Source organism: Microchirus variegatus, assembly GCF_963457635.1.
Source record: "Microchirus variegatus genome assembly, chromosome: 23".
In the NCBI taxonomy this organism is placed as follows: domain Eukaryota; kingdom Metazoa; phylum Chordata; class Actinopteri; order Pleuronectiformes; family Soleidae; genus Microchirus; species Microchirus variegatus.
This window is the reverse complement of record NC_139824.1, coordinates 19,420,890-19,445,453: the sequence shown is the minus strand read 5'-3', so window position 1 is coordinate 19,445,453 and position 24,564 is coordinate 19,420,890. Positions and strand designations below refer to the sequence as shown.

Below are 24,564 nucleotides of genomic sequence, written 5' to 3'. Positions count from 1 at the left end.
ACACATTTACACACAAAATATATATAATAAACATGTTTGGGCCTAAAACTGACTCATAAATCCAGATTTATGTTGATTTATTTGTATGAATGATTCCCTGTTAATCATTCAGCTCTTTGACTCCAAAACAATACGTTGGAAACCACAATACTCCATTTTCCTCACAAATATCTCCTGATTTACAGCCTGAGATGCTTCTTAAAGTCTAAAAACACTGTTTCAAACCTCTGTTTATCGATATATATTGTTGTTGTTTTAGAGAAACGGAGAAAAGACCAAAAATACCTGATTGTTTTTCGTGCACAAGAGGAAACTGAGACGACTGAGATCATTCACACACAGATCAGAAAGATCACAATCAGCTCATGAGTAAAGTTTATTTGCCATCACAAAGATCTGAGTGTGAGAGGACATGTCAAAGACACACTGACCAGGACCAGGACCAGGACCAGGACCAGGACCAGGACCAGGACCAGGACCAGGACCAGGACCAGAGGATGAAGAAAGCTGGGATCCTGGGACAAAAGTCACTTCACAGGATCTCATTTACAGACTCGTATGTTAGGTTTCACTGCTGACAGGTTTGTTAAAGAGAGAAACACAATCCAGATTATCTAATCTAATCTAATCCCCTTCATTAAGAGGTTAAATCTGCACTGATGTCATCAATAATCCCTCAGTGCAGATGATGTGTAATCTGACATGTTTGACTCCTTTGAGGACTTTTTAGGACCAGTTTTAGGACTGTGGAGGTTCAACACCTCCTGACAGCAGAAAAACCTGGTGAGCGTGAGTTTGTCTCTTAGGATCCTCCTCATCATCCTCCTCTTCATCATCATCATCCTCATCTTCATCATCATCATCATCATGATTGAACAAACACAGTAAATAAACACAGTCTTTCCACTGGTGTTGCTCAGTGGAAGGTACGGCTCTTAAAACACTGAACATCAACATCCACCCTGGCCTCTTCTTCTTCATCATCATCTTCATCATCTTCATCTTCTTCTCTCAGAAGTGACTGAACATCTACGCTAACGTCGCTCTCTTTGTGCGTCTGTGTGTGTCACAGTAACACAAACCTCGTGTCGTCTACGAGTCGTCATCATCGTCTACGTCTAAATAAATGGTTTTAAATGGTTTCACACTCATGCTAACATCAGGACCACCTGCTTCACTTCACTTCCTGGGGGGGGTGGGAGACTTCATGAACCTGGGCGGGGTCGGGGACTTGACGCTGCGCGGGGGGGTCGGGGTCGGGGATTTGCGGGTCGGAGTCGGAGACTTGGGGACGGGGGTGGGAGCGGCGCTGGACGCTGGAGTCGGACTCTTCACGGACGGAGCCGGAGTCTGAGACTTGGACGGCACCGGGGTGGGCGTCTTAGAGGGCGGAGCCGGGGACTTTGGCGGCACAGGTGTGACTGTGGGCGTGGCCGCTTTGGCCTGACCCACTTTGGCCTCGGGGATCTGCTCGCCGTGCTTGTAGACGCTGACGGTGATCTCCACGAACTCGCCGCCGTACTTGTTCCTCACGTTGATGCTGTACTTGCCGGAGTCTTCGGGAGTGACTCTGTTGATGACGAGGCTGGAGAACTTACCGCCGTCAAACGTCACCCGGGTGTGTTCGTTGGACGCCACTTCCTGTTCGTTCTTGAACCAGGTGACCTCAGGAGTGGGTTCACCCCACACGGTGCAGGTCAGGCTCAGCGACTGAGGAGGAAAAACAAGAGTTTATTAAAGCTTATTATTATTATTATTATTATTGTTCTCTTTGGCCTTTGTTGTATGGCTGCCATTTGAATTATTTTAATCTATTTTATATCATTTTATTGTATTTAATCTTTCACTTTTTTTCCCATTATAAGTTTTATTTACTCGGTGCAGCACTTTGGTCGACTGTTCCTAGTTTTAAAGTGCTTAACAAATAAAGTTGGATTAGATTGGATATAATTACAGATGGAGTTTAACCTCAAAGTCAGAATAATAATCCTCTAATCCTAATATAATCCTGCTCTTCTGTTTGTGCATGTTAAGGATCAAAGCTCCTGTGGTTTGGCGCCAACGTCAGAGAACAGAGACAGAAAAATAAGAAAATAAGACAAAAACACAGACCACAGCTGTAATTTCCATGCTTTGTTAATGATAAGAATGATGATAATAAGAATGATAAGAATGATAAGAATGATAAGAATAATAAGAATGCAGCTGGAGCTGCTGAACCTGAACGTCCAGGATATGGAAATACAAAATAGTGACAAAAAAGGTTTTTAAAAAACATCAGTGTGTCAGTGCTGATTCATGTCATTATGTGTAATTACACCTTTAATTACATCAGCCTAAAGTTGTTGTTACTTGTTATTATATATTATATCATGCAAATGTACACACTCTGTCTTTATTCTCTGGTTTGTTGTCGTCTGGACACCGTTTTCAATATTTGAGTATTTTTGTGGAGGTGTGAGAATCTGTGTCATGTGACACAAACTATGAGATGCACAACTGTGTGTATATAACTTTTATAGCTTTTACAAAAACTCAGGAGAAAGAAAAGTGCAAAATAAAGAATAAAGTCCTTTCCTGACCTTGTGTTCCATGATGGTGACGACGTCAGGGAGACCACCGATCACTCTGCCACGGTCTGAGCAGACGACAGAGGTCAAAGTTTACAACAACAACAACAACAACAACAACATGACGTCTTTATATGGATCTACAAACATTACTGTGTTCAGTCAACGTTTCCTTTATTTTTTACCTGATGGAAGAAGCAGCTGCTCACATGTTTTTACACGACCTGATCTGACCTTCATTATGTAGAACTATAACCTTTATTTTCTTATTTTTACAGCTTATATCTGACAAAAAGGTAAAAGAATCATTAAAAGAGTAAAGTTTCCTCTTCTATAAGACGCTGTGTGTCAGACAAAATGTCCTCACTCTCACAGACTGATGCTGTTTGTTGTTTTAAAGAACATTAAAAACACTCTGTGACATTTGAGATTTTAAAGTTTATGTAATTATGAATAAAAGCCTGATGTTTGTTTTACATCAGAATTCACTCTGAGAGCAAATAGATCAATGAGACTCTGCAAACATTTACACACAAGTGAGTCTGGAGTCATTCAGATCATCATATACCATACATTATTATATATTATATATTATACTCACTCTTCTCAGCGAATGCAGCTGCCCTGATGACAAAGAGGATAAGAGTCATTTAAACACAGTGTAAACATCGTCTTGTCGTCCACAAACAAAAAGCAGACAAAGACTCACTTCAGTCTGAGATATTCCTCGTAGGCATCAGTGTACGCTGAAACATGGAGAAGAATCTTCATTATTAAACGTTCACCGTCATCCAGAGGTGGACGATCTAACGATGTGGATGATTCCACATGTTCTACCTTGTCCAGAGAGGTCAAAGGTCCTGGTGTGAGTCTTGACGCCGTCAGAGATCTCGATGGTGTAGTGACCTTTCTCTTTATCAGAGGGATCACAGATCTGCATCCAGGCCATTTCTGCTGTTCCACCGATCCTCATCTTCTCTGAGGACGCGATCTTCGTCTCCCTGAGGGTTTGAGTGACAGGAGGAGGATGATGATGATGATGATGTCATTTCAAGTTAGCTTTTTATGATTCTTTATTATTCTTTATTGCTTAGACACAGCATAACTCTATTTTCTGTAGCTATATTTAAATGTATCACGTATAAAATAATTGTGATTATGATTTCACTTGGTGAATTTAAATGAATTTGGTAAATAGAACATGTTTCATATCTCTTCAGGTCATTTAATAACACGTCTTTAATTGTTGTGTTACAGCAGAATTTGACCATATTTATAGTCAACGTCATTGTTCCTCACATATAAAGATAAAGATAGACATAAGAAATAAAGCAGCTATTGAAAGGTAATAATTAGTGTTTTTGTATGTTTTATTTTACCGTGTATTTACAGCGTATTTACTGTTTATTTACAGCGTATTTACCGTGTATTTACAGTGTATTTACCGTATATATTCACAGTGTATTTACCGTGTATTTACCGTGTATTTACAGTCACTCTCAAACGTCTCATGATGTGCTGGGTCTTTAACTGTTGACGTAGCTGTGAACCTTTGGTGTACAGTACAGTGTGTGTGTGTGTGCGTGTGTGTGCATGTGGGGGTGTGTGTGTGTGTGTGTGTGTGTGTGTGTGGGGCGTACTTGTGTTTCCACACAGTCTTCATCTCCTCAGTGTAGTAGCTCATGTAGCACTGCAGTCTGATGCCTTCAGGTGTGCACTGTAGAACCAGGTCAGAGGCAGAAGCACCTGAGGCAGATAAATGTATTTAAAGTTTATTTTGCATCACACACTTTTTTTTCTCTCTGGACACAGATGATTGACAGCCCTGTGTTAAAGGATGTGATGAATATTTAGGAGGAAGAGTCTGTGACGGTGAGAACCACATCAGTAAAGTGGTTTAAAAACAAACATAAATAAACAAATACACGCAAACATGACGTCATCAGTGTGTTACTCACCAGCGATGTGGGCCAGGGCATTGATGATGTCATCAAAGACTGTCAATCAAACAGAGAAGAACATGTGAGACACTTTGTCCTCTGACACTGAGACACTGAGAGGAATCAGTGATAAATCGTCCACCTTGTCCTGAGATGTCAAACATGGACGTGTCCTTCCCTCTGTCGTCACCGAGCACAGCTTTATAAACACCCTGATCTTTCCTGGAGAACTGACACACACACACACACACACTCTGATTATAATATAGATTATATATAGTTATAGAGTGATTATGGGATGGCGTTGCTGTGGTCTGTTACCTGAGTGATGGGCAGAGCACACGCCCCCGACAGGACGTTGGTGGGAGTTTCTGGAACAATCTCGTCTTCCTCTTTGTACCAGTGGAACGACGACTCCTTCTTCACGTTGGCCACCTGATAAACAAACAGACCATAATAATCAGGGATTAGAGGAAATCAATGAGAGTCACTGGTGCCTCCTTCCTTCCTTCCTTCCTTCCTTCCTTCCTTCCTTCCTTCCTCACCTTACAGGCGAGCAGAACAGTGCAGTCCTCAGTGACGGTGAAATACAGATACTCAGAGAAATGAGGACCTGTGAGGAGACAGATAATACATCATTAAACACATCATTATTATATATACAGTATAGATATATATATATATAATTCTTTAAGATCATGTCAACTGTATTCAATCTTCTTAATTCTATGGCTCAGTAGTGCCCCCTATTGAATAAACCTAGCATTGATTTGACAAAAGCTTGGTGAGTATATACTGTACATATACATATACATATATATACATATACATAGAAATGAATAAAAACTAGTGTCATGATACCACTGTTGTGTCCGATGTCACATGTCATAAATAACAGCCAATGGGAGGAGCCCTCTCTCTCAGAACTGCTCTGTGATTGGTCAAAGTTTCCAGTCATGTGTCATTTGTCCCTCAGACTGTGTCTCCAGTCAGATCACGTGATTTATTTTATTTGTTTGTGTTATTTTTCTGCAAAAGTGCAGTAAAAATCAAAAGTATAGTTAATTTTTCCAGTGTTTTCTCGTGTTAGTACCTTGTTTCCTGATGTGTTCTTTCCTCTGGAACTCAGCCTCCCTCAGAGCGACCTTAAACACTGACGAACACAAAGAGATTACAAAAATACGACTTATCTCAGATATTCTAAATGTATCTCAGTGTATTTGGACGCAGCCTCACCTTCTCCCACCAGCACCAGGGAACTCTGGGTCTTGGCTTTGCCGTCGTTGATCTGGACGGTGTACGTTCCCTCGTTGGCTCTGGTGAAATGCTCCACCGTCATCTGGATGATCCCTGTGGCCACGTCGTGACTGATCTTACGACCCTGAAAGCAGAGCAACGGTCACAAGTATCTGAGAATGTGTGAATTCATCATGATTACAGGACTCCAGGATTCAGCAAATCAGACGTGTTTTTGACATTTTAGCCACTTATTTACTCATCTACGTCTACTGTTCTCATCAGGGTTTCACCTACTTTAATGTGACAGTGCTGACACACACACATGAACACATTCACAGACTGTACCTCTCCAGCGGTGACCTCCTTGTCGTTGACGATGAACCTGTAGGACACGGAGGACGACAGTTTGACGGCCTGCAGCCAGAAACGGACGTGACCTTTCTCCAGGACCTCGTAGTTCAGGCCGTGTTTCAGAGGAACGACTGCACGCACGCACGCACACACACACGCACGCACACACATTTATGTTTGTGACACTAACAGGTCATTCTCACATATTATACAGTAGAATGGTACGGTCCGCTCACCTGGATGTCTGATGGCCTGGCTGAGCTCCAGCATGGTGTTCAGAGCTGCACAGAGGAGTCAGAGAAAAGCAACATGGACATGTGGTAAAGAAGCACACACACATGGACACACACATGAACACACACACACACATGAACACACACATGAACACACACTGTGTTGACGTACCGTCCTCAGTCAGTGTGTGACTGGAGGAGACTCCTTCTGTGTCAGTGACCAACACAGAGTATCTGCCCAGGTCGTCTTTATCAGGGTTAGTGAAGGTCAGTCTGGAGCTGAGAAACAAACACACACACATTTCAAATAAACATCTTTACACACACACTCTTTATCAGAGCCAGTGTCAGTGAGTGTGCAGAAGCTTACGTTCTGCCCTTGGATGTGACCTGAACTCTGGGACAGTCTCCGATGGCCTTGTAGTTCTTTGACCACACGAACGTGGACGTCTCGTTGATCTCACAGGCCTCCAGGGACAGGTAGATGTCCCCGGTCTCCTCGTCCACACCGGCCACGATCTCTTTGGTGCCTGCAGACATGAGTGAACCATGGTTTCAGTTTGTGGATTCCTTCATTTATCAGTAACTGTCTTGAGTCTTTATTTCATCTCTTTTGTTACCTGGAAGAGCTCTGGCACAGACGGGCTCAGAGAGCTGAGAAGGTTTTCCCACACCGTTAGCATTGACAGCACGGACTCTGAACACGTAGGTTTCTCCTTCCTCTAAACCGGACACCTGAAAGAACACAGATAAAGGCTGAATTCCAATTCCTTGCTTAACCCTCAATCTTAACCCTCAATCTCAAAAATGTTCTCCCTCTAGTCCAAGTTCTGTCCTGATTCTCAGAAAAATTAAGTTGAGGTCAAGTTTAAGGGCTGTATCGCCCTCAATATTGAGATTTTCCAAGACCACCCTTGGGAGCAAGGGCTACCCAGAATGCATTGCGTGTTTTCACATGAGAAAGATGGCGTCGAAAGCAGTGAAACGAGTGCGATACAAATGAAGTATTTTCTTTGTTAATAGAGATATAAAAATGATCTTAGTTTAGGCCCATATTATGGATTACTGACGTCATTGTTGCCTAACATTTATTTTTATTTGACCATCTTTTGTCAATAGTCGGCCGGTGTGGTTTACTTTTCAATAAGTCGTGGTGTGTGGTAACTGTCAGCTGAATATTTGTATGAGTATCATCTTATAACTAACTGACAACCTAATAACTTGACTGACAAACGGATCAGAATAAATAATCCTGACGTAAATGTCTTCCTCTTCTTCTTCTTTTTTGGAGTTGACAGACTGGACGCAGCTTTGGCGTTATTCTGCCCCCTACAGTCTGAAGACGTATCTGCATTTAAGGGGTGTCCCATTTCTAAGTGACAAAATAACCCTCAAACACTAAGATTAAGGGTTAAGATAGGAATTGGAATTGGCCCAAACACCATCACACATACGGTCATTTACTCCACAACAGGAGAACTGATGGAGTGATAAACCCGAGCTTCATCCAGCCTGAAACGGACGGTGTGAAGTTGTCGTACCTGCAGGTAACGGTGACTCAAAGCCTCCTGGTTCAGGGTAACAAACTCAGTTGAGCCCTTTTTGGCTCGGTCCACATAATATCCAGAGACGGCACTGGCTCCGACGTAGACCGGAGCTTTCCACACGATGACCAGAGAGTGAGCTCTGACCTCACTGAAGCTCAGGTCAAAGGCTGGACCTTCAACCACAAACACACATAAAAGAATAGAGGTGAACTCTCTCAGTGACAGTGTTATATCTGTGTGTGTTGTGGCTCCGCCTCTTACCTGGTTCATCAAAGGTCCACGCCTCACATTTCATGGGGAAACTTGGAGCTGATGGAACACCAACACCTGCCATGTTTGCAGCCTGGACCTTAAACTCGTAGAAGTTTCCCTCGGTCACGTTCCCGACCTTCAGACACCAGGAGAAGCTCGTGTTAGACGTTCAGAGAGTGTAAAACACTGAGCTTTCACCACATAAACAGTGATGGATGCTGCTGCTGCTCACAGTGTGGACTCTCTCAGTGATGGCAGACAGATTCACTTCCTTCCACAGCAGAGTGTCAGCGTTACGTTTGTCCACGTAGTAGGCGTTGACCCTGGAGCCGCCGCAGTGTTTGGGAGCTTTCCAAGAGATGGTCATGGAGGAGCCGTCACAGTTCAGCAGGGCGATTCCATACGGAGAGCTGGGGGTGGCTGCATCACAGGGATTTAATGAGTTAAACTGGAAGGTTTTTATTATTAGGAAATATGGCTCTGGAGTGATGAAGCACTGACACACAGTTTTAATCGCTTCACAAAAGGTTCAGGTAATAAAATCCACAGCGTCTTAAGTCTACGATATCTGAAGAACATGTTCCTCACTTGGAAACCGAGAACATCAGCGACTTTACAATCACAACAAAGAGAAGCTGCTGATCCACTGCTGCCATCCTCTGTTCAGATTCACACAGTGACACTAACTTCAGTTTACAGTCTAATGCAGGGGTGTCTAACTGGTGGCCCGTGGCCCACATGCGGCCCTGCAATCAATGACATGTGGTCCGCACACCAACTGCCAGCGAGGTGATGGAATATAAGACAGAAAATAAGCCTGAATATATTTCCTAGCAATATTGTTATAATAGTAATAAGACATTCAGTTGTAATTATTGCTTTATTATTACACTCAACATTAAATGACATATATATGTTATATATATATGTTTTCATAGTGAAGTAAAGATCATTTTATATGAAAACAAGTACTTTTCCTTTGAAATTCTGTCCAATTTCATCATGAATGTCTTATATTGTCCACCTGCTACGGAACAGTTGTTTTTTTCCCCACTTTCTTTCTCTAGGCCGGCCCCCTCATGACCAGACTACATGCTCATTGGCCCCCTGGTCTAATGGCAAGTGACGGTGCCTTCACTTTGCGGGTACCACAATCACCATGCATTGTGGGAAATGTAGTTTATGGTCACCGCACGCCTTAAAGCAGCATAGACCTGTTTTAACACAGATTTTTAAGACCAATTTATCACTCGCGGGCCACAGAAAATGAGGTGGCGGACCACATCTGGCCCCCGGGCCTTGAGTTTGACACATGTGATTATGACATCACAGTGTTGAAAACACATGAGCTTTTTTTCACCTGTGCAGAATAAACGTACATTTATAAATCGAGTGAACTCCTGACACACACCAGTGTGTTGTGTTACCACAGTGTTGTGTTACCACAGTGTTGTGTTACCACAGTGTTGTGCACAGTGACAAATGAAAGCGTGGTGTAAACACACTGTGCCTGTGACGTGGAGAACGTGAGTTAAAGAAAACCAGTATGATACATACCATAATCCACGCCCTGACCTGGAAATGACCCAAACAAATCAGCAAAGAAAATGTCTTTTTCATATCTTCAGTGATGAGTTTCTCTGCGTTTACTGAAACTGAAAACATGAGCTGATTTTCTGGTGTTATTGTGACTTTGGTGTAAAAGTGTGGTCGTCCTCACCAAGGGCCGGCTCCACAGCGATGGGTGAAGACTCCTGCGACTCTTCACTCAGACCAAAGACGTTCACGGCCTGGACACGGAAGGTGTAAGTCTCTCCATAGACCAGACCGTGGACCACAAACCTGAGACACACGTTCAGTTTGTAGAAGTGAAAACACCGTGTTTGAATATTTAAACCAGCATGAGATGGTGCCGAGTACAAACCTGGTGTTTTTGAAGGGTTTGTGGTTACACGCAAACCACTCCTTGGATCCTGCGACACGAGCGTCGATGTAATAACCCATGAGGTTGTTGAGATGTTTGGGAGCCTGCCACTGCACGAACACTGAGGACTTGGTGTTCCTGGAAGCAACCACGTGACCAGGAGCAGAGGGGACGCCTGAGAGAGAGGAGTCACATTAACCTTTATTTAACCAGGCAGGAAATCCACTGAGATTAAATAATCTTTGTCCTGGTCAAGACAGGACATACAAAAACCTGTAAGGGGTAAAGAACATAAAGAATATCATCAGATATACATACAAATGTACTTGAAATTAACTTAAAATGCAATATAAATTCAGATAATCAGGCATTTTTAGGCTTTCACTTCACTGGTTTCACTGGTCCAGGTCTCCAGTGTTTTAGTACCACAGTGTTTAAATGTTGACTTCAGTGAAACGTGAGTCTTGGGTTAAAAACACGTGGATTAAAGAATCTCACACGGTGTCATTTGAGTAAAAGGATGAGATTATATTTCAACTTTGTCACATTTACTTCTTTCTTTTTGACTAAAAGCATCAACTCTGGATTAAGGTGGATATTTATGTTTTTTGTTTTCGTCTCGGGAAATTTGGTGCCTCTGTTTTTACCTTTTTTATGCGACGACTTAGCAATTGTTATGTTTTTATCTACAAGGCGATTTTAGGTAAACTCCCTTGTTATTTGTCATTGTTTATGTCCCGAAAAATGCATCCCCCATGAGTTAAGGTCTCAGGATATGGTGTTTATGACTGTTCCTCAAGCTCATACAGAGATGGTAAAACAGCTTTTAAGTTTCTTGCGCCGTTTTCATGGAATAAGTTGCAGAAGCAGCTCAAGCTTCAGGATCTAATAACTCTTAACGAATTCAAGGCTGTTGTCATGAGTTTGAAGTCGAGTCCATCGGAAATTGTGAATGTTTTTAGTCAATCTTGTTTTTTATTTTTATGTTTTACTACCGCACTTAATACTGAACTTGTATTTTGTATTGTGTTTTATGTGTAACTGTTGTTCTGCTGCCCATCCTGGTCAGGTCTCTCTTGTAAAAGAGATTTTAATCTCAATGAGAGTAACCTGGATAAATAAAGGATAAATAAATAAAAATCAAGAGCCCTTGAGCAACGCACAGGTCCAGGTCCTATGCCAATGTCACATTTTTGTCAGACCTGACTTTGATGCCAAGTTTCAAGAGTTTTTATGCACGTTAAAATCTGAAGGATTGGTGCTCAGACCCAAAATATCTGTAATCTGTGAATGAGGTGGACTCAGATGAGGCGACAGCAGGATTATCAGAGTGAGCTGCTCACAGTTAGAAAACACAGTGAGTTAATCTACATGTTTCCAGTTAACTGTACATACCGACCGACGGCTCCACACCTGTGAAACACACTCAGTGTTAGAGTTTATGTTAAAAACACTGATGATGGACAGAATGAGCATTAAATATGCAAACATAACACACACACATAATAACATATATGATAACGTTTCATTTACCGTCCTGATCGACCGTGTGTACGGGCAGAGAAGGCTCCGAGGCCTCGCTGCAGCCGAACACGTTCACTGAAAACACTCTGAACTCGTACTTTTGCCCGTCTTGCAAATCGAAAACCGGGTAACGCGGCGAGTGCAGTTTGACGGCGGCGTTGATCCGCTGCCACGCTCCAGTGCCCGCTAAGCACTGTGGGAGAATCGGGGTGAATGAGAATTGTCATCTGTACGCTCATCATCAGTCATCTTCATCAACGCAGCAGAAACACACACTATTAACTATATTATACTTTACTCTTCTGTTACTGTTTATATCGTGTTTATGGATAATTAACTGATAAATTCTTGTATATTGTGAATATAATACTTTTTCTTCTCTTATACTGAGGTTTTTATAGGTTGTGAATTTCTGTTTATCTGTTTTCTATTCTTGTTTGGAGGAACTGATTCTGATATTAACCCTGAAACTGTGAAGTATAAATACACATATGATCTATATCATCTTCCTGTGTTAATAAACCACTTCCACTGATCAGTGTGTAGTGATAATGTTACCCTCAAAGGTCCAGATGTAACTGTCATACAGAATAAATGTAACTTAATGTCACCAAATATAATGTAAAGTAAAGGTAACTACTCATAACATATTGATAAATATTTTTCTGTATTTATTACTTCAATTTCACTCATAGCATGATGCATATACAATGATACACTGTGATCTAGTGGCGATGCTGTCACTTTGCGGGTGACACAAGCGCCGTGCATTGTGGGAAATGTAGTTTATGGTCAACGCACGCCTTAAAGCAGCATAGACCTATTTTAACACAGATTTTTAAGACCAATTAATCACTCGCAGGCCACAGAAAACGAGGTGGTGGACCACATCTGGACCCCGGGCCTCGAGTTTGACACACGTGACCTAAACGATGCATGAAGTGGTTTCATGTGAATCTTGTGAAGAATGAAAATGATGAAGAAGAAAAAGTAAATCAGCTAAATCGTCTTCACTGGAGCAAAGTTTTGTTTTTTACAACCAAACAAAGACGAAGAAAGAAATCTTCCTCTTCGGCCTTAACTCTCCTCACTGTGTGTTCTACCACATAACCATGACACACACACACACACACACACACACACTCACACACACACACCTTCTCGACGACGTACCACAGCGGCGCTCGTCCTCGAGGGCTGGGCGGTTTCCAGCTCAACACGACGTACGATTTGAAAACCTCAGACGCGTGAACGTCCGTGGGCTCCGAGGGGAGAGTTACAAAACCTGGATTGGGATTGAACCACGTCGATGAGGCAAAGAGAGAGAGACCGCACAAGTGCTTTAGTCAGGGTTTTTCCTTTGTTTGTTTGTTTGTGTTATTATTATTATGGGATAATACATACATGCTGGGGACCAGGGAGACGACGCAGAGTGATTTAATTTAATTTATACAACAAGAGAAATTGTTTGAATTAGTTAAATTAAAGACACAACAATTAGATTGATTTTTGAAAGGATGTTACTGTAAGAAGAATATTGTGTATTTTTTCATTTAAATTGTTAATATGATGCTTTTTTTTGGAAAGAGGGAATTGTGTTAGAATCATAAAGAAGAGGTTTAAAGGATTAAAAGAAAGAATCTGACCCCGGATCAGTCTCTGTTCACTACTGTACCTTCCAGATCATCGTCCTTGATCACTATGTCGTATTTCCCCTCAATTTTAATCACTGTTTCAGGAAACAGGAAACAGCAGATCCATCATTAGTAAACACTTGTTTACCCTCAGCAGACGCTCTTTATTTACCTTCCTCTGTACCTTGCAGCCTCTCGCTCTCGGCCGGGTCCACAGCCGTCACCTTGTCGGACTTGCGTGACGGTCGGCTGACGCCGGCGCTGTTCACCGCTCTGACCCGGAAGTGATAGGAGCGACCCACGCTCAGGCCGTGAGCCGGGTATTTACACACCTTCACTGGAGAATCGTTGCACTGGACCCAGACGTCGCTGCCGGACTCACACCTGAAAATCACAGTCACAGTCACAAGGAAACTGTTCTGTTACAGTCGCTAAATATCAGACTAAATACATTTACAGGAGAGTACAAGAAGAGCACACAAAATAAATTAAATTAAATTACATTAAATTAAATTAAAGAGCACCAAAAAGAGTAACAAATTAAGATTAAAATTAAAAGAGAGCAAAGAATTAAGATTAAAATTAAAACAGCACAAAATCCTGAATGAATGAATGAATGAATGAATGATTGAAAGGTTTACCACAAAGTTAAATTATTACAAGGTTTTTAAACACCAACTATTATAGATCACCTTTCAGATTTTAAAAAAGTCAATGAAATCTAAAGCTGTGTGTATATATATATATATATGAGAGCTGTGGTTTATAAAAAGAGCGTCAGAGGAGATTTCAGGACACACACACACACACACACACGCACACTGAGGACCAGCATTTCCACTTTATAAATCAACACAATTACAAATATCTACTTTTTTAGAATGACATCTACAAAGAACTACTGGTTGCAGTACCATAACATGTCTGCAGGTGGAGCCCAAGAGCAAAAAGGGCTGAATTTTTTTTAATTTTTTTTATTATTATTATTTTTGGTCCAAAATTTGACAAAAACGGCATACTATACTATGTCGTACAAAATTAAAAAAAAAAAAAATGTACCCGAAATTTTGGGTCCAAAATGTGAAAATGTTTGACAAAAAAAAAAAAAAAAAATTGGTTCAAAATTTGAAAAAAATGTTTGACAAAAAATTTGAAAAAAATGTTTGACAAAAAATTTGAAAAAAATGTTTGACAAAAAATTTGAAAAAAAATGTTTGACAAAAAATTTGAAAAAAATGTTTGACAAAAAATTTGAAAAAAATGATTGAAAAAAAATGTGAAAACATTTTGAAAAAAATGTGAAAACATTTTGAAAAAAATGTTTGACAAAAAAATGTTGGTCCAACATTTGACAAAAACGTCCAAAATTTGATTTTTTTTTTGACAAATTGAGTATAGCATGTTATAGTAACCTAAGGAAGTGATATCAATGGAAACAAAGTGAGGACCGGCCAAAATGTCCTCACTCCGTAAAAATGACCTCACTTTGTTGGTTAAAAACCCTCACTGGTCCTTGGTATGCCGCAACTACAAGAACACACACACACACACACACACACACACACACACACTGACCGATCCACAAAGTATCCGGTGATGGCCGCCTCGTTGACCGTGTTGGGCGGTTTCCAGGCGACCAGGACATAATCTGAGTTGACGTCGTACGCTTTCACACTCATCGGTGCACCAGGAGCCCCGGGAGCAGAGGGAGGAGCATCTGAGGAGCGAGGGAACGTAGACGTGAGGAGGGAGGACGAGAAACGACAGAAGAACCAGGTCTGACCCGTCGTTATGAGTCGTGTCCTACCAGAGACGAAGAGGTAAGCGCTGTGCTCGGCCGTGCCGTCCTTGGTGAAGATGCGGAGCGTGTACAGACCCTCGTCGTCTTTGGCCAGGTGAGGCAGAGTCAGACGAGCTGCACCTCCACCCACAGACATCTCCACCAGATGACTGGACTGCAGCAGTTTGTCTGTGAGAAGAAGAAGAAGAAGACGTTCACATCTTAACTTTTTCATTTAAACTTACAGATAAAGCGACACCTCCTCACTCACACACACACACACAGCAGCCCTGACATCTTACCGTCTCTGTACCACTGGACGTAGGGCGGCACGTTGGGCAGGTCAGGGACGACCACCATGGTGCACACCAGGCTGATGGAGTGACCTTCTACACCGAAGCTGACGTGGAAGCGGTCGAGCAGCGCCACCTCCAGTTTACTGGCATGGATGTCAGTCAGGTGAGGAACTGAGAGACGGGAAGACGAAAGACAACGGGTTTAAACATCAAACTAGTAACAGGTGTCCGACTCATTGTCTTTGCTATCTGTTATGCACATTTTAAGGCAACTTATTGTCACGATGTATCTGAAATAGTGAGTTTTCTTGTTGTTGTTTTTAAGATTTATTTGATAGGACAGAAAATGAAAAGTGAGGCGTGGTAGACAATGACCGTGAGAGGGATGCAAACCTTTTAGTACTTTAAAATACTGACTACACTCAAGCTGTTTGCAGACATGGAACGGTCTGATCCTCTCACATCAAGAACAAGACCTGGATCAGACACGTTCACAACAATGAGAGTTCAGAAACACTCAGGAACCTCTGAGGAACCATCAGAACACCTGCTGGCTCAGAGCTCGTAGCTCACCTGGACTCATTTGTCCAAACATTTTGACAGAAAGGTTGTGAACAACGTCCAGGGAGACTTTTACTGTACGTTCTGATGTAACAGCCTCACCATACGACGTCTAAAAGCACTTGAAGTGAAAGGTCAAAGCTGAGCTGAGGAGAATCTCGTGTCTGTAGCTGCAGTAGATCGTTTGGTTCGTTCTTGTGTGTTAACAGTGTTTAATCAGTGCTGTTGGTCACATATTCAAACCTTATCAGACTCTCACACACATTAGTGACGACCTGGTGTGTTAGAGCAGAGTAAAGAGTAAAGAAACATCATTGTTATTCTCCACCATCACGTTCCTCTTGTTTTTCAGCGTCTGTCTCCTCACAATAGTTTCCACTGCTTATCACATGCTCGGATATCTGTGGCTAAAATACCACTTATGTGTTAGTGATGTGTGTCTGGGCATGAATCCAAACCAAAACCACACACACACACACACACACTCCTCTCACCTAGACCAAGCAGACAGGACTCTCCAGGTCCTGGTGGTCCTGTGGAAAACACAGAAAAAACACAGAGAAAAGTCACAGGTTGAATTCATTTTTTTCGTGGATCCCCAAACAAATGTTTAAAGTTAAGTTTGAATGCAGACAGAGAAGGACTCACTCTTGACAGTAACAGTGGCCATGCTGGAGGTCGTGCCGTGTTGGTTTGTGGCCACAACCCTGTACTCAGCAGTGTCGCTCACCACACACCTGCAAAAACACACAAAACATGTCGCTATGACATGGAATATTCACAGAAATCCACTGGTTTCCATGTTCTATAAGCAGCACAGCTGTCAACATCATTACTGACATAAACAATGACTCCAATTCCCTCTTTTACTTCTAATGACATGTTTTATTTCATTTAAACGTTAATTCTGACCAAACATTCTATGACGGCTAAAACTGGAGATAACAACACGACCTCACATGTGATATTTCTTAATTGTACACGCCATTTTTTTTGGAATAAGGGACATGTATGTGCAGCTGAAATGTGCAGAAATGTTCTGAATAAACTTCCCTATGATTGGTCAAAGTCTTTCATGACTGGCCAGACTTCAGCAAAGCAGGAACATAGTCAGTGATCGATGGAGCACAGATCAGTCGAGCTCTTTCTTTCCTCATTGGCTCTCTAAGATTAGCCGTGCTCTCTTTAAGTCGATGACACTCTTTTGAAAAATGAGCTCAGTGATCAGAAGGTGCTCTGAGACAGCAGCGACAGCAGTGACAGCAGCCTGCTGTAAAACTGTGACCTCCACTCTACAGAGAACTATTTAAAAGGTGATGGTTTTGTCAGCTGTGAGGACACAAACTAACTCTGTGTTCTTCTGTTGACGCACAAAAACAAACACACACTTTTACATCCTCAGTTCAGGAAAATCCCCATTTTTGACAAAGTCAGTGAGGCGTCTCAGTGACTCTGTAAAGTCATGATGAAGAGACGCTGATATTCACAGCCTCAGAGAGAGAGAGAGGCAGGAATCCATGGCTCGAATGACGCAAAGGTCAGCACTTCAACATGAACAGCTGAGGAGTCTTCAAGATGACGACGAGGCCACACTGAGCTATAATAATGTTCTGCTCCTCTTCATTATTCATTATTCTCCTTGTTATTATCTGTTTAGTTCTTTTCTGCTTCATATTTTACAGGTTTGGAAAACATAATATCAGACTGAAGGGTGTAATAAGAACACTGGAAACTCATCAGAGCTGCAGGAGCCTGTGTTCATGACTGTGTTAGAGTTCAGAAGTCTCAAAAAATACGGAAACAAATGAATAATTTGCACAAAAAACAGCGCAGCAAAACATTCATGGATACAACTGATTTATGGTCATAGCGAAAGCAGCAGAGCGGCGGCCATTTTGGAGCCTTATGTCAAAGTATGTGAGGTGGCTCTGACGTTCAGAGTTGTGAAGTCTGACTTCAGATAGAGCTGAAACGATTAATCGATCAATCGATTATTAATCGATTACTAAATTAATCGCTAACTATTTTGATAATCGATAATCAGTTTGAAGCTTTTTTCATGATTAAAACCAGATTTCTGATCATTTCAGCTTCTTAAATGTGAATATTTTCTTTGTTTCTTTGATCCACATAAACAAAGAAATCATTAAAACTGAATCATTTTGGTTTGTGAACAAAACAAAGACATTAGAGAACATCATCATTTACAGATTTGACAAACACTGATCAATGTTTTTTTTAACATTTATGGACCAAACCATTCATCGATTCATCGAGAAAATAATTGACAGATTAATCGTTAATAATAATAATGGTTAGTTGCAGCTCTAACTTAAGACTACAAGTGTTCAGAGATTAATCTCAGAACTCATGCTGTTAACATGTGGCCTCACACATACAGTAAAAGCATGTTTGTGTGTATTTTGTATATTCAGTGTGTGCAAGTGTTCTTGTATGTTTAAGCCCATGATCAGCACGCGTGACATAAATTAGCGCTAATACAAATCTGATTGAAATTGTAAACCACTAACACCAGGGTCATAACAGTGATGAATGAACATGTGTAAACTCTACCTGCTGATGATCAAACTGTGGACTCCATACTTGTTTTCCATCCTGTACTTTCCCGGCGCGCTCAGTGGGTCGACCGGCACGCCTCCTTTATACCTGTCAACAAGACACATTCATATCTAAAATCAGTGCGTGTGTGTGTGGGATGAAGCGATGTTCAGATGACAGTGAAAGGGGCAGCAGGTGAGAAGGTGAGAGAGAGAATGTTCTGACCATTTGACCACAGGTCTGGGGTTTCCCTGCACAGTGCAGAACAGCTTCACTGGAGTCTTCTCCCACACAGTGTGAGCCCTCAGCGCCATCACGAAGTCCGGCATCTTGGGAATATCGTCCAACAAATCCAACCTCCTGGTCATCAAGCTCCGAACCTGAGGAATGAAAACAAAACAGTGGCTGCTTTTCATCGTTCTACTGCACACACATTCTCATTCTGTCTCATTCTCTACCAACATTCATTCTTGTACTTATACCTTTAACAAGAAGTAGATAAAGGAGGTCAAATAACCCGAGAGGTCTTGTTTCATTAAACTGAACATTGGTGCATGTCTGACAATAACTGAGCAGTATTTCAGTATTTATATGTTTGTGATTTGCCTTTGTTAAATTAAACTGAACCAAATGAAAAATAGAACCATGTATCAGGTGAGGAACAAAGTTTAAATCTATTCAAACACTGTGTTTTAAAGGGCTTTCATACTCAAGAAGGTGGAGTTTTTAGTTTTAGGAAAATAAACACTTAGCGTTATCACTGATATTGTGTCTTAAATGTAAATAAATAAGTGAGTGGCTTCTGCGTGTGATATAAAGTGCAAACATAATTAACTTGTGATTATTTATGCACCTGCTGTGCTTCAGGAGGTGAATACTGGTTTAATTTAGGCTCTGATAAATATACTAAATAAATAATCCAACAGGCTTGTTTTCAAACCACCAAACTACAGCTTGTTTGCAAATATATAACACATTTATACAGAAAATCAGCATCTGAGCCTTTTTAAATCGAAGCTGAAGGTGACGAAGCTGACGAGGGAAGTCCTTCTCTTAGGTGGACTTATTTTACCTGTTTTTTATTTAATGCACTTTTAGAAGGCCTCTAACACCCTGCAGCACTAGTAGCACTTTCTGTTTTTATGTATTGTTTTATTGATTTTATGTAAAGCACGTTGGGTAAATGTCTGGTTGTTGTAAAGTGCTATACAACTAAAACTTGATTGATTGATCACGTGATGGCGCTGTACCTCTCTCTGCATCTCCAAACTCTCCACATGAACCTTGGTGGCCATCCTCATCCTGTGCAGCTCCTCCTGAATCACAGTCAGTCCTCTGCCGACATGAAGGACCACCCTCTGGTACTCCTCAGTGTCCGAGGCACACCTGACCACACAGTCACAGTGGTTCAGCTTCACTCTGGTGTTAATGAACAGTTCAACAGTAACACAGGAGAACAGCATCCTCACCTGTGCCTGAACACAGGTATGGTGTAGACGTGATCTGCCATAGTCTCTGTGGACTTGGCCTCAACCTGACTCACCGATGAAGAGCTGGATTTCCTGCTGAAGGGAGAACAGTCAGATGTTATGAAACCACTTTTAAAAACTTTTAAAAACGGGTTGTTGTTTGTTTTTTAGCTTTGCAGAAGGAGGTGCTGTTAAAAGGAAATCTCAGAAGATCTGAGGTTTTAGTGGAGTTAAAAGGGAAAATGTCAGAAATGAAGGACAGATTTGAGTGACGTGGTTTTCAACATACAGTATGATGTCATCAGTAAACCTGGACGAGTCAAAGATCCTGACTTATTTTATTTTCATCCTAATGGTCACACATTTCATCCTAAAATTAGATTTTTTTAAGAAACTACTGATGAAAACTGAACCAGGAGGATCATCATGTCCATGTTTTTCTTCTCGACTCTGATGGAAAACCATGAAGAACGTGTTCTGCTCAGTATCTACAGCTCTGAGCAGTGACCTCAGGTGTAGGTCAGGTTCAGGGTTAGTATGATCCCTCTGACATCATCATGACAACATGGCAGCCTAGTGATTCTGAACATGTTTAGGAGTCTCCAGTCTGACACAGTCATTATCAGTCATGACCTTTACGGCACAACAAAGCTGCACCTTCTGACGTCTTATGTGTTAGAGTTAGCTCCACAGATGTTGGTCTGTAAAAAAACAAAGTGTTCATTCAGTTTCTACTTCCCTAAAGTGATAAGTCATGTTTTTAAGCGTGGATGAGTGAGGTACTGACACTAAGTTAGCGTCCTACAGACAGCACAATGGTTTTTTTTTGTTGCTGCCTTGTAAAATGCTCACTCCCTGCACCAAAGACACTTATGAAAATCCTTAAGTTTAGTTTGTGAGGACAAAGGAGCTGCTGGTCAGTCACAGAATAACATATTTAACTTACAACAACATCTGTGTATTGTGATGTGTTATTGCTGTTTTCTCTCAGGACTTTATTGTGGACGTGAAAGAGGTTTTTCACAATCTTTCTTTACAGCTCAATGATTGTTGGTTGGTTTTGGTTTGGATTTGTGATTATTATGTTATTAAAAAACATGTTTAGTCTGCGGGAAACTGTTAATTATTAAATTACCCGCTCAAACACAGCAAAAACAAAAGATGAGAGAAAGGAAACAGTTTTGTTGACCGAGATCCCAAACTTCTGAGGATGTTAGGAGGAGTTTACCATGCACTAGTTATTATAGAGGAAGTCCTGTTCCAGGCCTTGGTCTTAATAACTTAGTCATGGGTTGGTTAGTTGATTTGGGAGCATGTAGTCGATGTCTCTACAGTTACTCTAGGGTCTAAAAGCAGCAAACGCTGGACTCTACCAAAGCCTTCATACCTCTGTATTTGCTGCAGCTGCTGGTACTTGATACAACATTGACAACAAGCATAATCAGTTTTGACTTCGTCCGCGTGCTGCTGCTTCTTCTTATACCAAGGTATGACTTTGGAAGCCATGACTGGAACGCTTCAAGGAGACCTGTGTTGGGGAGTTTTCTGTTACTCAGAGGTGACATCAGACACGAGCAGCCGGACGCTACCTCTGAATCTGAGGATATAATATATATATATACATATATATATATATGTATCTGCTGCTGGCTGCATCAGAATCTAAGGTCAGAACAACCTTGTAAAGTTTCTGCATCCAATCATTTCCCTTAACGACCTGGTCAAGAGCTCCACACATTAGCCACGTTAGCAATGTCCATATAAATCAGCCATTATGAGGTTTCTCTAATACACATTTACTGTATTAGACGCACTGACATCTTTATGATAATCTCCACAACAACATCAGGTTATAATTATGATCGAACACACATTCATCATGAATGCATTCAAATCCTTCAAAGACAGAAGAAGACGACATGTTTAAAGTCAAACACTTAGAGACATCAGGGTCAGTCCAACATTCTTCCAGAGCTCAGCACTTCAGTGTTTCACCTTACAGCCTCACACAGCTCAGCTATGAATAGCCGTCAGCCTGTTCCATGATTGGAGTAATGAAGGAAATAGAGTCATTAGCAGCCGTGTATTAAAAACACCATCGATCAAACTCTTCCTGCTCTTTTCTATTGAATAAGACTAAGATTAAAGCAGCTGTCGCGTCCAATAACACTTTATCATTCATAATGAGTGTGTTTGGCTCCAGGGTCACTCCTCAGTCACCTCTTAATGCCCTGGTATGTGAGAAAGTGGCGTTAAGGGAGATTACAGCAGACAGAGAATACTGATGCTGCTGTTTCCTCACACAGCAGAAGGATAATCTGGATTAGATTCTTCTGCCGCCGCTGATCGATCAACTTCACTGAAAACTTTATCCCTGCAAAGAAAAACTCTCCTGCTGCTGCTGCTGCAGTGAGTGAGTGAATAAGAGGAAAAAGTGACTTACCCCAAGAGATTAAAACAGAGCAAAGCGGTGGCAGAGCAGGCTGATGCCGCTTGGGAAGCACTTGCTGATGGTAACTAAAACATTAGCCTCTCAGCGCAGGAATGCTGCTCCCCCTTCCACCCCATGTATGGAGCCTCCTCAGACTATATATAGCATTTAGCACCAATTTCTGCTCTTATTCTTCATTTTGGGGATGAAGAGAGTGCATTTTCACTGTGATCATTTATTAAACTGTGATTCAAACAATGCACTTAGTGAATTTGACATATTTTTACACCCAAAATATTATAATATCTACAAACATTGAGTTTAGATTTGTAGAGTGAAAATAACAGACTTTAATGATCATTTACCTGATAATTTTATTTCCTTTCAGACAAATCATTAAAACTCTATTAAAATAGGTCGTTGAATGTTTTCCAGAGGTTTTTTAAACACGTCACAAAGAGGCCTCTCATGTGCGGACATCAACATGATTCTTTCACGAAGCAACAAAGATAAAGATTATTGTTCTGATAATCATTTACAGGCTGATTTTAACAGTGAAAAACTCCTGAGACCTTTTTAGGTTTCTTTGAGACGGAGCGTCGTCCTCAACTCAACACTTGTGAGCAACAGTCCAGACTATTTTTAACCGCGAGTCGTCCGTCACAGCAACACCCTCGATTCTTACTGTACAAGAGGCACAGCAGCTATTTATACTGACACAAGTCTATTTAAAACAGATTATAACTGAAGATTCTGGGGAAAATCTATCTTCTTATTTGACTGAAAATGACATGTGAGGCCTTGAGTTTATGAGCCAGACGAGCTGCAGTTGTTCTCATGAGGCTTCACTGGAAAGATCTCCGTCATGTTCTCACACACATGTACGTCTGTACTGTATATTCTCTTAAAATAAACTCAATGCAACACAAATCTATGGTATTCTAAACTAAAACAGTGTCACGTGACGTTCAGAGTGCACAGATGAGATTTTTTGGTGAAGAATCAAGAATAACAAGACACTGAGTCTCATTTGTTCTGAGGAAACTTCCATAAAAACCTCTGCGTCTCATTCATTAGGTTTTATTAAACTGAGCAGAGCTATAAATAATTTAATATAATTAACACAACTATTAACTTCTCACTGCATCACTGTAAGACCAACATAATCCTAAAACACACAAAAATAACTTTTATTTGGCCTCAGGTGTTTGTTTTACCATTAAATCCTTTAAATAAAAAGTCTCTGTGTGTGTGTGTGTGTGTGTGTTTGTTCTTGTACTTGCGCCACACTGAGGACCAGTGAGGGTTTTTAACCAACAAAGTGAGGACATTTTTACGGAGTGAGGACATTTTGGACGGTCCTCACTTTGTTTTCATTGAAATCACTTCCTTAGGTTGCTATAACATGCTTTATTGTTTGTCAAAAAAAAAAAAAATTCAAATTTTGGACGACATAGTAAATAGTATGACTTTTTTTGTCAAATTTTGGACCAAACATTTTGCGTCAAATTTTTTCTCAAATTTTGGACCAAAAATTGTCCGTCAAATTTTTTTTCAAATTTTTGACCAAACATTTTGGGTCCGTTTTTTTTTTCCAAATTTTTGACCAAAAATTGTGCGTTAATTTTTTTTCAAATTTTAGACCAAACATTTTGGGTCAAATTTTTTTTCAAATTTTGGACCAAACATTTTGGGTAAAACATTTTTTTTCCAAATTTTGGACCAAAAATTTTGCATCAATTTTTTTTTTCAAATTTTGGACCAAACATTTTGGGTCAATTTTTTTTTCAAATTTTGGACCAAACATTTTGGGTCAAATTTTTTTTTAATTTTTGACCAAAAATTGTGCGTTAATTTTTTTTCAAATTTTTGACCAAACATTTTGGGTCAATTTTTTTTGTCAATTTTTTTTTTCAAATTTTGGACCAAACATTTTGGGTAAAACATTTTTTTTCCAAATTTTGGACCAAAAATTTTGCAACAATTTTTTTTTCAAATTGTGGACCAAAAATTTTGCATCAATTTTTTTTTCAAATTTTGGACCAAAAATTTTGGGTCACATTTTTTTTTCAAATTTTGGACCAAACATTTTGGATCAAATTTTATATATAAGTAGATATTTGTAATTGTGTTGATTTATATAGTGGAAATGCTGGTCCTCACTTTGTCAGCTCTTTTACCCGGTCCTCAGTATGCAGCAAGTACAATAATGTGTGTGTGTGTGTGTGTGTGTGTGTGTGTGTGTGTGTGTGTG

General features: G+C 40.8%; 1 protein-coding gene across 2 annotated transcripts; it reads right to left on the bottom strand.

Annotated features, from left to right (window-relative positions):
- Positions 1 to 363: 363 nt before the first annotated feature.
- On the bottom strand, positions 364 to 22,437 carry myom2a (myomesin 2a). Of its 2 annotated transcripts, none has more exons than XM_083909180.1 (34): positions 22,323 to 22,437; positions 21,267 to 21,407; positions 19,880 to 19,975; positions 19,661 to 19,796; positions 18,636 to 18,790; positions 18,426 to 18,518; positions 16,500 to 16,588; positions 16,346 to 16,384; positions 15,297 to 15,461; positions 15,022 to 15,183; positions 14,790 to 14,931; positions 13,387 to 13,598; positions 10,057 to 10,231; positions 9,853 to 9,974; positions 8,365 to 8,552; positions 8,142 to 8,268; positions 7,875 to 8,053; positions 6,954 to 7,068; positions 6,704 to 6,863; positions 6,506 to 6,612; positions 6,337 to 6,381; positions 6,095 to 6,231; positions 5,747 to 5,891; positions 5,604 to 5,663; positions 5,056 to 5,123; positions 4,832 to 4,945; positions 4,653 to 4,740; positions 4,529 to 4,567; positions 4,211 to 4,316; positions 3,408 to 3,571; positions 3,280 to 3,316; positions 3,172 to 3,194; positions 2,583 to 2,638; positions 364 to 1,710 (listed from the first exon to the last, which is right to left on the bottom strand). In XM_083909180.1, exons 2-34 carry the CDS (start codon positions 21,383 to 21,385, stop codon positions 1,180 to 1,182), a joined length of 4,194 nt encoding a protein of 1,397 aa, XP_083765306.1. In that variant the 5' UTR covers positions 21,386 to 21,407; positions 22,323 to 22,437; the 3' UTR covers positions 364 to 1,179. The 2 variants fall into 2 exon arrangements, with proteins under 2 accessions (XP_083765306.1, XP_083765307.1); XM_083909181.1 differs by having other exon boundaries at positions 19,880 to 19,972.
- Positions 22,438 to 24,564: the final 2,127 nt, after the last annotated feature.

What these genes read in the sequence shown, in the direction of transcription:
- myom2a (XM_083909180.1), bottom strand. Translation starts at nt 21,385, where the DNA reads ATGGCTTCCAAAGTCATACCTTGGTATAAGAAGAAGCAGCAGCACGCG. An exon ending in AGGAGGTCACCGCTGGAGAG is followed by an intron (nt 5,892 to 6,094) that starts GTACAGTCTGTG and finishes CTCTGCTTTCAG; the next exon opens with GGTCGTAAGATCAGTCACGA. An exon ending in AGCTGCATTCGCTGAGAAGA is followed by an intron (nt 2,639 to 3,171) that starts GTGAGTATAATA and finishes TCGTCTGCTCAG; the next exon opens with ACCGTGGCAGAGTGATCGGT.